Source organism: Notolabrus celidotus, chromosome 15 (genome assembly GCF_009762535.1).
Source record: "Notolabrus celidotus isolate fNotCel1 chromosome 15, fNotCel1.pri, whole genome shotgun sequence".
Taxonomy (NCBI): domain Eukaryota; kingdom Metazoa; phylum Chordata; class Actinopteri; order Labriformes; family Labridae; genus Notolabrus; species Notolabrus celidotus.
In genome coordinates this window covers 7063326-7075445 of record NC_048286.1, presented here as the reverse complement: position 1 = coordinate 7075445, position 12120 = coordinate 7063326, and the positions used below count along the sequence as shown (strand labels likewise).

Sequence of the window (12120 nt, the reverse complement as noted above, 5' to 3'; positions counted from 1 at the left end):
TAGACGTCCAACCACCCCTGTAGGCTTTTTGTTATTTCCAAGCATATCACTCCATCATGTCAGGGTTCAACGGAGAGCAATGGATACACGCCGCTCGATCGGTGACATTTTCACTGTGAATGTCATCTCAGCAGACGTAGTGATGCCCTATTTAAAGCAAGCACTTTATCACACTGTGAAAAAGGCGTCCTTCAGATAATGAATTCACGTAACGGTGAGTTTCCAATGCCTGACAGCAAAGTTTGACTTGCACCCTTTGCACCTTGACCTCCCTTTTCATGAATTAACAAAGTGAATGCCGGTCGATTCTTTCACTATTTTAATTGCTCAACTTTAAATTGAATGTCAGCATTAAAGAAGTAACTCTCTTTTCAGATGGCATTTTTTGCAGCATAGGAACCTGTGCCTGACTTCCATATTTTAGTCCCAGCATGCAGTGGAGTCTGGACGTGGAGATAAGGATGGCTGCCTGTCAGTCATACTTACAGTACTCACCTAAAGGTTCCTGTGTTCTACATGATTTAATACCGGCTGCTGAGGATGATTATTTCAATTATTGAGTATCTGTAAATTAATCTGAATAGGAAGGAACAAAAATTGCCTCATGCAATTGCTCAAAGCCCAAGCTGATGTCCTTGAATGTCTTGCTTCGTCCAAACAAATTACATGTTCTGAAAATGATGCAATCCTCTTGATGCAGGGATGATCCAACACGCCTTTTTAGACATTTTTCATTGAAAAAAATAAATAATAATCTTTAGTTATTAGAGTAGTTCCTTGAATGGTTTTGGTCAATCTTCTTATCTATTAATCGCTTACAATAATTCAACATAAATCGTTACTTCTTTACTGCCACTTATTTCCAGAAGTGCAGAGAAATGATGAAGATATAAAGACTTATTTTCTTAATGTGTGACGTATACACTACCAGTTAAAAGTCTGGACACACCTTCTCATTTTTTTTTATTTTAATTTTAATTATTTTCGACATTGTAGATTAATACTGAGGACATCAAAACTATGAAATAATCTGGTTTTGTCATAATAGTAAAATAGGTCTATCCATTGTGTACTAACCCTACCTCTGAACAACACAACTGATGGTCTCAAACACATTAAGAAGGCAAGTCATTCTACAAATGAACTCTTGACAAGGCTCATGTTAATTAGAAACCATTCCAGGAGACCACTTCATGAAGCAGACTGAGAGAATACCAAGAGTGTGCAAAGCTGTCATGAAGGAAAAAGGGGGCTACTTTACAGAATCTAAAATATAAAACATATTCTGCTTTGTTTAACATTTTTTTGTGAATTAAATAATTCCATATATGTTCTTTCATAGTTTTGATGTCTTCAGTATTAATCTACAGTGTTTACAATAATTAAAATTAATACAAACCCTTAAATGAGAAGGTGTTTCCAAATTTTTGGCTGGTAGTGTAGATAACATGCAGATTAAAAAAATGATGAAATTAAAATGTATTCATTTTGAAAGCAACATAAAAACAATTAAAAGGGATTCAAAATATCAGAATGTGTCTGTGTGGCGCACTTAGAGCAAATTAAACCACAATACAGTAAAGAGCAGGTTGCTTCACGTCGGTGTCATGCTCACACTGTCTGGATTTTAATGTGTGTAACCACCAGTCCACTATCCATTATCCCTTACATGGCAACTTATAAATGGATTAAGATTGGGACATTTTTTGTTTAAAAGACATTCAAAACTCACATATGACCTGCATCTCTGGTGTCTCAGACAAAGGGTCCAATCCTGGAGGAAAATTAGGAATATTAAAAAGGTCTTATCAGCTTAGAATGAATGCTTGTTCTTTAGATTACTTTTGTAATGTAAAAATATCTTCATATACCAACAGACGCTGTATGAGAGCAGTGGTGTTAATGAAACAAAGTTTTTTTAAATCACAAGAAGTTATTTTGGAGTTGTGGAAATGTCAGGTGTTTTACATATCTCAGTAGAATGATATATTTATGTGTGCCTGAACATAATGACAAGCCCAGCTCCAGCATGTCCTCCCTCTCGAGCTCAGTGATAATGTCACTGTCGCCCCCCTAGTGTTGATTGGGTCCCCTGGCTTCGCTCCCAGAGCTGTAATGGAGCTGATCTGGAAGAAGCTGGCTCAGCATAGAAACAGTCATTTCCAGCAGAGAATACTGCCTCCAGTCAGGCTTTAATTGGCATTAGTTAACTCAGCAAGAGGAGAGCTGAAGTGTAGTGTGAGTGCTGGAGTTGAACTTTATTATTCCTGTGCTATATAAAGAGTCTATAAAACATCACAACCCACTGATTTTTACTTTAGGGATCTCTTCAGAGAGGACTACAGAAGATTTATATCCAACATATTCTGAAGTGAGGAGGTAACAAATATAACGTAACTTGGATGTAATGGACTCATCTAACTTTAGAACTTATTTTAACCCCAAATATGATTGTTCCCTCAACCTAACCAAGTCATTTTATCACCAGTCTGTAAATGTTGACCACTAGTTTGTCCAATTTTCATGTTACCACTGGACCAAGAGACCACCTCGATCTGACTCACACATCAGATACTGCTGCTCAGTCTAAGGCACCGAGCTTCAAAACATGACAAACTAGATATCCATCTATCAATTGTTTGGCTTCTGCAGGTCTCAGAGGTCAATTTAGCTTTAATCTGTGATTAATTAAATCTATTTAGGACATACAAAACAGTAGAATTTGTAAGGCAAGACTTTAGAATGAGAAGTTATCTGTTTTCTGTTGTTGGAACGCTTATTTGACCAATCAGTACACTTTGGTGTGTGCAGCAAAATCAGTGTGCAAGGCGAAACACAATCTGTCGTGATGATGTCCCAACTTCCACTAGCAGTAATCTGGCAACATTGTACATATCACTTTACAGGTGTCTGCATGCTAGTGGGGCAAACAATCTGTTCCCAGTCAGCTTTAGAAACAAATCTGCTTGACGCTGTGTTGGAAGTGATCATCCAACCTCTGTTCAACAAACATTCTAAAAGTTGTTCTCTTCTCCTCTCGTGGACAGACCTGACAAAGCTTTTGTTCTTTACTTCAGACCTGAAACTTGCAAGTAAATCACAAGAAAATCAGGTGAAGCCTCTGTGTGACTTACTGTTTACAGTGAAACTGAGACCTACCAGAAACCTAGGAATGAGTGCTACTCTGAAGGATGACATGGACCAAGAAATGACGGCTTGGATCCAAACAAACGGCAAACTTGGATCCAGGGCAGACTTGTCAAAAGATCATAGTGAGAGAGTCGCTCTGCTATGAAACCCTGACCCAGAATCACGTCGTCTGCAAGTCATTTAGCGCCTTTCAAAGCTTGATCCGAAAAGGCAACTAAACTTGGTAGAAATTCTTAAAGATGTTTCACCTCTCCTCCGAAAGGCTTGTCCAGTTCTGACCAGGCAGGTTCTCATTTAGCTCCAGGTTCTCTGCAAATATGCGGTGCAAGATTGGAGAGGGGTGACCATCGTCCAGCAACCCCCCAGCTCTATCCCAGACGAAAACACAGTTGCTTCGTAACTTACTAAATGGACCATAAATAAATAATGCAACACACGGGAAGTCTTGCCTAGAACTTGTGTAAAGCTAACTGCTTGCTACAGTTGAATGTCTGAATTTAGTTGGACACTGTTCTCAAAGGTGTATGTTGTTGTAAGCTTAAATTTGGGATGATGAATAACCAATGTCTACCACCATTTCAGAATAAAGCTTGCCAACATACTTTTTATTCTGGCTTTCACACAACTTTTTAGGATGTGAGATTTAACATGTGGTTAATGCTGCAAAATGGTTGCAGTTTGGTTACATGAACCAGTCATTGCCTCTTGCATCCAAGAGAAAGATCAGATTGCTGTATTTGATGACTTTGGTGTGAGAATGAACTGAGCAGTTTGTAGTTTATTCATTGACAACTGACATGTCATTTAGGTATTCAGATGTGTTAGATTTCATGGAATTTCTCCCAAAGCCTTCCTACTAGATCAAATCCAGATCCAGCTGTGACTTCAGGGCTCTCCTGAACGTACCCCAGGTGCTCTCTACAAACCAAATTGGGAGATTCACATGCCAAGCCCAGACAAAACACACACTGGCATACACACACAGGAGACACAAAGGGGTGCTCCATTTCAGCCTCCCTGTCCTGCCTCCTCTTGATTAGCTTTGAGGGACAAAAAACACTCGATAGAAGTCGCCATGGCAACAGGTGCTGGAGGAGCAGGGCAAAATCAGCCCATTACCCATCTGCACCCAGTCGCATGTCATCTCCCCTACATGTCTTCAACAAATGACATGTCACAGCAAGCCACGGCGAGGGCAGTCTGTCCTGAAGACTTAAAATGATAAACCTGCTCGGCTGAATATTATGATTCAAATAAAAGCAGTGTGTATAGTATTATGGGATGTTTGAGTTCAATGGGTCTGAACCAACTTCTTTAAACATAAGAAAAAAGATAGGCTTAGAGGATATTCAATAAGTGTTAACGTTGCTTGTATATAAATGTTGGTTTCCTGATAACTTTGACTCATTCTGAATGTTTCTTGATGCCCAAAAATAAATATTACTCTTTAAAAGTTGATACAAATGAGCAGCAAGTTTTAATTATTCTACTGCGGACTCTGTCACATGAGAAGCCTTCAGATGAGATAGTAATAAACTTCTGTCAGAGTCTGAATTCGGTCAGTTGAATTGGATCAAATTGGATTTTAGTATGAGAAAGAAGTGTTCTGGTTTCAGCCTCCATCAGCAGTAATCAGACCATGATTTAATCATCTCTATAAACAGATATCTGCATGCTAGTGCGGCTAACAATCCATTAGCATGCTGATTTCCAGACTCCCTCGAATGCATCTGAAATGAGTGATCAAAGCTCTGTTCAGCAAACATTTCAAAAGTTTATTTTTTGACTTTTTACTTATCCATAACACGATGTTTTATTTCAGAATACTTAAGATCTGTTCATTGAAGTATATTTTTTAGTTAATCGGGTTAAAGTAAACCAGGAGGAAGTATTAACTCTACTATTTTTTATTTTTTAACTGAGACTCACCAGAGACAGACAAATAGAGGCTACACCAGGGGATGTAATGAAGCACATATTGATGCAGTTTACTGTGCAGACATAGCTTAAAGTTTGAATTTCAATACACTTTTGTGGAAACATTGTTGCTTCTCAAGTCATTGATAGGATTGTTCACAATGAAACCCACAGACAAGGAAGTCTGGTTGAAGTTAAGACCTGTTGTAAAGTAAATTGGAAGAAAATCGATGTACTTTTACGTGATGTCATTCTCTTTCAGCCTTTTTTTCATCTTTCTACTCATTCTCCTATCATACGTTCTTTATCCTTTCTTCTTATTGCTTTCATGGCTTTTAATTTCTTTTAATTTTAGTGCTTCATCTCTTTAATTGCTTTTATATTTAAAAACAAAAGCTCTATATCCTTTGATTGTTTTTTTGTCCTTTTATTCTGCTTGTATGGCTTGTATTTACCTCTGTTGATATTATTCATTGTGTTGCTTTTATATGTTTTACTTTCTTTATCGTTTTTCATGCTTTTATCTCTTTTATTCTCTCTGCCTGTTTAATTGCCTACATCATCTTTCATCTTCGGTCCTGAGTCATAGTGTTTCCTGCGTTCTGGGCTCTTATGATGTCTAGGTTTATTATGCCAAGCGATGTTAGATGTCATTGATCTTGAGGAGTGCAGTCTGCGAGGAATGGACTTGTGTTGTTCCCCAGAGGCGACGGAGCCATTAAGACGTCTTAATCCAGTTCATTAGGCTGGACTCAGTTTGCTGCCTTCAGTCAGAATAGAATAACACCACAACTCAGCATTTATGTGACTGCACCTTGTCGCTTGCCCATCAAGAGATAAAAGCTCTGATACACTGTCTTTGTGTCCCCAACATCTTGTTAGTTCTGACTCTTGAAGCATGATGAGCACTCAATAAGATTGATTGCCACACTTAAAAAAATCTCTGCCTGTACAGTGTTCATGTTGCTCCAGGATAACAATCAGTAAATGTTATTTAACCATGTTCCCTGAGTTAGATCGTTGCTATGGAAGTATTTATTAGCTATAATTTGGAGTGTCATCGGGGGCTGCAATATAATGGTTAACATAGTCAAAGCTCAAAGCTGTTCTCGCTAATATAAACTCTAGATGATCAGGTGTGTGAGATTGGACAGAACCCAGAATATTACAGTGGCTTATTGTGATTGATCAAAGACTTTGATGCACTTTATTTTTGCTTCATGTGATTCACTCTCTAAAATAAATCTCTGCTGCTTTTGTGATGCGGTTGTTGGCTGACACCAATCTGATTGACTGCACCTGAATGCTTAGCTAGGGGGAGCTCAAACTCAAAGTATTTCTGTGATATTTTAACTCCATTTGCCTCGTAATGCAGCTTTGTTTTGTACTGCATCCCTGGAGATCAACTGCACAAACATTGCAAGAACATTAAAAAAATAGAACACACACAGAACATTGAAAAGCATTTCACTAAATGCAAAAAAAATGTCGAAACATGCAACAAATATTTCAGGAAACTCAAAATGTGTCATGAAATGCAAAAATATTTCCCAAAGTATAAAAAAACATCTCACAGAATGTATTTGATATTTCAGCAGTTTTTAAAATGTATTTTTTCATTATCTTTTTCTCATTTTATTAATTGTGTTTTGTGAAATGTTTCTGGGTTTCCTGAATTTGTTTTGAAATTCAGTAAAATGTGTTTCCTGTTCATGAAATGTTTGTAAAAATGACTCTTAGGGACATTTTTTTAACTGAAATGTGCCATTCAGAAGCGCAGTATTCTTCTTTTCCATTGCGGCAGCAGAAGGAAGCAGGAAGACACTGCGGCAGCATATCTACAATGAGCAGAAAGGGACAAAATAACACTTTAAGAAATTAAAAAATCATTAATTTTGGACAGTAATCCCATCCTGCTTTACAGGTTAACTCTGACAGCCGTATATTGAACTTTCAATATTTAGCTGTAGCTGTGATGCACTGCTCTCCTACACAATCAGCAGCTTGAAAACCCCAGAGGAGAGCTACCACCATAAAGTAAACACAGCACGTGCTGGATTATGGCAACAAGTCAGGGTAGAAACCAGCAGGGCAGCAACACCGTCACAATGAATGATGATACAAACATTTTACTGCTGATTGGATCTGTGTTTTATTTTTGACCAGAGACGCTGCTGTTTGCTGTCAAGCTGTTGGAGAAATTACTAAACTCAGTGTAGTGGACAGATTAAAGTTATATACGTACATAATCGGACTGCTTTTGTCACAGTTCCTGCACAACCACAGGGCTACAGAAGGTTAGTAGTAAATATAAAGTGTTCTGAGAAGTGTGTATTTTATTTTCACCGAATGACGTTTATATCAAAATAATGGCATCTTAAAGTAACATCTGCGTCAGCGTTGCAGGTCCATCTTTTCCATTTTAACACAGCCTGTGCTTCTGTGAATCCTCATTCTGCTCTAATCTGCTCCATAAATCAGAAGAGGACATGTCTGGCTCTGAATACCAGCCCCCCGGTAGGAAACCGGGATAGATTACAGAGCCTTAGATATGCATGAGTGTAATTATGAGAGATAATTCAAGATGTTCCTTCTGGGAGACTCAGAATTGGTGTTACTGTATGCTGTTTGAGATGAGAACTGAGGGAGAAGAAAGGCCTGCTGCAGGACTTCACTCGAGAGATGGTTCGCCTTTCCTCTCTGTTGCAGTCACAGCATCATTATTGAAATCATATTAGCATGAATAATCATCAGGAAAACCCAAATATTGTTTTCACAGATTTTGAGTCATTTAGTTGATTTCTCTGGATCCCGACGTTCATCAGATGATTACAACATGATACACGTTAAGGCTTAACTTACCTCGTGTGTGGGGAAGGTTCAAGGTTAATTTATCTGTACCCTTAGGTAGATTTTGTTTACAGTGAGTCAGCCTCGTTTTTACACCAACCAACAAACTGACAGCACTAAAACGGTAACCCTCAATAAAAGCAAGAATCAATGAAAATCAATGGGAATGCTGTTTTTTTATATTTTTCTTTTTATATTTTACATTTATTTTTAGTGTTTATGAACAAACTACTGTCTGTATTTATTCTGTAATATTAACTTTTTACATTTTACTTCATACAGTAGTTTTCTTTTTTTCCCCCTTTATACCTATTTTCTGTTTATGTGCTCAAATTTGAAAAATAAAAATAGAATATAAAAAAAACAAGACAAGAGAGAAATAGAATCAACCATTTGTCAGAATAAACATGATGAATAAAAAACGAGTTAAAGATCCATAAATAGTTATTAAATAATGAAAAACTTATTTCTACAGCATCAGTAATGGCAGCATGGTTTGTCACGGTCTCAGCAGATGTGTGTCTAACATGAGTCTGGTCCTGCTGGAGGTTTCTGCCTGTTAAAGGAAGTTTGTCCTTGCCACTGTAACTTGCTAAATGCTGCAAAGTGCTCCTAGGTTTTGATGGATTTGCTGCTGGAGTAACTCTGAGGTTGTTGCTGGTGTATTCTGAGAAGCTTGAAAAAAGAGATTTGATTCAGATCTTTCTCCATGTGTACTCAGCTCTGCATAGCTTTAGAGGACTTGAAATAAATGTGAGATTTTTCTGAGAAATAATACAAAAGAAAAAGGAAACTGGGACACTTTAGTTACCACGTGGTTATTGAATAAGTGCAGTGGAAGGACATGAACTTTTACATTTGTTAAAACCACAAAGTCAGATTTTACGAGCAACTGTGGTTCAAACGGGTGTTTCACTCTGTTTTGTCAATGCAGTGTTTTTTTAATCTTGATTTATTCAGCAACAAAAATAACCTCAAACTTTTTAACCATTATAAAAGTTTGTCTAAAATCTCCACATCTTTCACTGAACTGCAGTTTGCATCAATCCTCCCCCCTTCCCCATCTCATTTCTCACCTCTCCTCTTTCACCTGCAGCTCATCTCACCCTCCTGTCTCTTGTGTACACAACACCACATGTACTCAGTTAAACATTTGTGAGTAATCACAGAGGTGCAGAACAGCCGCTGGTCATCCTTAGCTGCCTGTTAAATGGAGTGTGTAAGTTGATTGAGACAGTCTCTGTGACGCAGAGACTATTTATAGACAAAGAGGCCCGAGTTATCGTTTACAAGTTATGCAGTTATGCAACATACATACATGCTAAAACACACATGCAGATGTGCAGTGAGAGGCATGCACGGAAACTACCAACATGGAGCTGCAGACACCAAACATGAACTAACAACACAGGCTGATCACACTTTATACTTTCACTATAAATGAGCAAAATGTTGTCTCACCCTGTCAGGATTCTATTTTGCAAAAACAAGCTGCTCACCAAACATCATCCCACTTATTACCTGGGATTAAAAAGGATTTGCAGCTTAAACAAATAGTCCCTGTGATTGGCCACTTTGTAGCTCTTCAATGGCAACAGTATCAACCAATCAGACTTTATTTATAAAGTGCTTTTCATACAATGACATTGTAACACAAAGTGCTGTACATAAAAAACACTTAAAATAGGATAAATTACAAAAAAAGAAAGATATGAATAAAAAGACCCCCATCCTAATCCCAACCCCAGCCCTGACTCCAAACCCACCCCACAATCCTAAGGTTAAGAACACAATATATTCAACAATGATAATTATAACAGTCACAGTCACAATGAAATAAATAAAGAAATGAAAAATAAAAAAGAAGTTGCTGAGGAAACGCTCTCATGACGCTCTCATGATACCTTAATGAGGAAACACTGGAGGTAAAATAAGATGTTAAAACTCTACACAGAAAATTAAACCCACCAAAATAAAATACATTTATAAAATAATAAAACACTAAAATACTAAACCATTAAAAGAAAATAAGATGCTATTCTTGAAACAAATAAATAAATAAATAAAAATAAATAAAAAGTGACAACAATTTGAACTAGATAATACATGAATAAATAAAGTGAGATGAAATAATCTGGTATAAGAATGAAAATCAGTTAAAAGCGAGACTAAAAAGGTCGGTCTTGAGTTTGCTTTTAAAATGTTGATGCTCTGTGTAGCCCTCAGATCTTCAGGTAGGGTGTTCCACAGGCGTGGGCCGTGATAATAAAAGGCTGCCTCACAGTGGGTCTTTGTTTTAGCTTTTAGTACAATTAAAAGTCCATTATCCTGAAGACCTGAGGGCTCTCACTGGCTCATATGATAAAAGCAAATCTGATAAATAAGAAGGAGTAAGACCATTAAGAGATTTAAAATCTAATAAAAATATCTTAAAATCTATTCTAACAGATATGTCTTTTGAATTAGACTCCATCGTGTTGTCTTCATGTACTTGAAGGAGTAGTGAGGTTGAGACGAGGATAGGATACCCCCCATGGAGTCGTAGGATCTGGAAGAAGGAAGGTCTGCCCCCCACTGACAGAATCCCCTCTTTTTCATTTCTCTGTGAGACGCAGAAAAACATCAGCTGCAACGAGCTGCACAAACATGTGACAGGGTTTGAGGGTTCATTCATGAGATGTCACACTGCAATCAATGTGTTAAGGGATGGGACGTCATCTCTCTCTCTCTCTCTCTCTCTCTCTCTCTCTCTCTCTCTCTCTCTCTCTCTCTCTCTCTCTCTCTCTCTGTCTCTGTCTCAATCTCACCATCTACTGAGGGGTGCAGATCGAGTGCAGATATCACATGAGTTTACTGATCATAGAAGGTGATCATACAGGGGATGAAAAAGGATGCAAAAATCTGGGGCAGATATAGTTGTGCAGCCATAAAAAAGTCCTTGTGTGACCGGCCCAAGTTTAGTCTTTGCAGGGGGAACACGGATATGTGATGCATACATGGATTTAATATTTGGACATAATATTTTGATCTATCTTAGTGTTGCTAAAATCACTACAGGCATTGAAAATGAATATAGAAATCGTCTGTGTTCTTCCTGGTCACTGTGTTTTCTTGCACAGGTCACGTAGAGACATCAGTATGAATCTGAGTCTGTTTGTCAGGTTAGAGACTCCTCACAGGATTTTTAAGGTGTGTGTTTGTGTGTTCACAGATGGCATGTTTGGGAGGTGTCACTCTGTTCCAGTGAAGGAGGTTTACACTTACGATGTCTCCCCATCTGTGGTGCAACGCTTCAGGTCACTGCTCGAGAAGCTCTCCAACCGAGGTATGACACACTCACTCACTCACTCACTCACGCACGCACGCACACACACACACACACACACACACACACACACACACACACACACACACACACACACACACACACACAAACACACACACACACACACACACACACACACACATTCAGTTGGTAAATGATGAACCATGATGGGCTTTTTTGTAACCTTCACTCGTACATCTTTATTTAAAGGTTCACATCTCAGCTTTCCCCTTGTGCAGTAAGCCACTGTAGTTGTTCAGTTCGACCACTAGAGGGAGTCAGAGACCGTTGTAACAGCCCAGGTGGCACCACCAAGCGTTTCGTCTGCTTTCATCATGCAGCATTATATTGAAAGGAAAGAGGAAAGACCTCGATACAGAAAAAAACAACCTGTTGCTCAAAATCTGCAAACAGAAACTGAACAGTTTTATACAAAAAGTATAACACTTTGACCTTGATGCCTTTTTCCACTCTCTTTATTTGAACCAGACTGAGCCGAGCTCCTGTTCTCCTTTGTTCAGAATAGTTGAGTCGGCACTCTGCGATAGAGCTGCAGAAATTCAGGTTTCACAGAAGCGACTGGTTTGGAGGCGTTTGTCAGACTCTGAAGTGAAATAAATTATGCAGATGAGACGTTCAGCTCCAGCTGTCTGCTGCAGATATTTGAGGAGACTGAACTCTGAAGACACATTTCAGGAACCGCCATGCACTGTAAAAAAATATCAGTTTAATCTGCTCTTACATTCTCTATAATTAACACATACACAACCTATGTCCGTATATCGACTGGTTCCTTTTTTATATCTTTCTTTCTATCTTCCTTCTCACAATTTCCTCCATCTACATTTATTACTTATGTCAATTAACTCTTATCCCTT

General features: G+C 38.3%; 1 protein-coding gene across 1 annotated transcript in view; it reads left to right on the top strand.

Moving 5' to 3' along the window:
• LOC117826496 (receptor-type tyrosine-protein phosphatase N2-like) overlaps nucleotides 1-12120 on the top strand; it is a 231307-nt gene that overhangs the window by 28111 nt on the left and 191076 nt on the right. The window contains exon 3 of the mRNA XM_034702594.1: nucleotides 11129-11242. Coding sequence (XP_034558485.1) covers nucleotides 11129-11242 — 114 coding nt within the window. The remainder of the gene's footprint in view (nucleotides 1-11128; nucleotides 11243-12120) is intronic.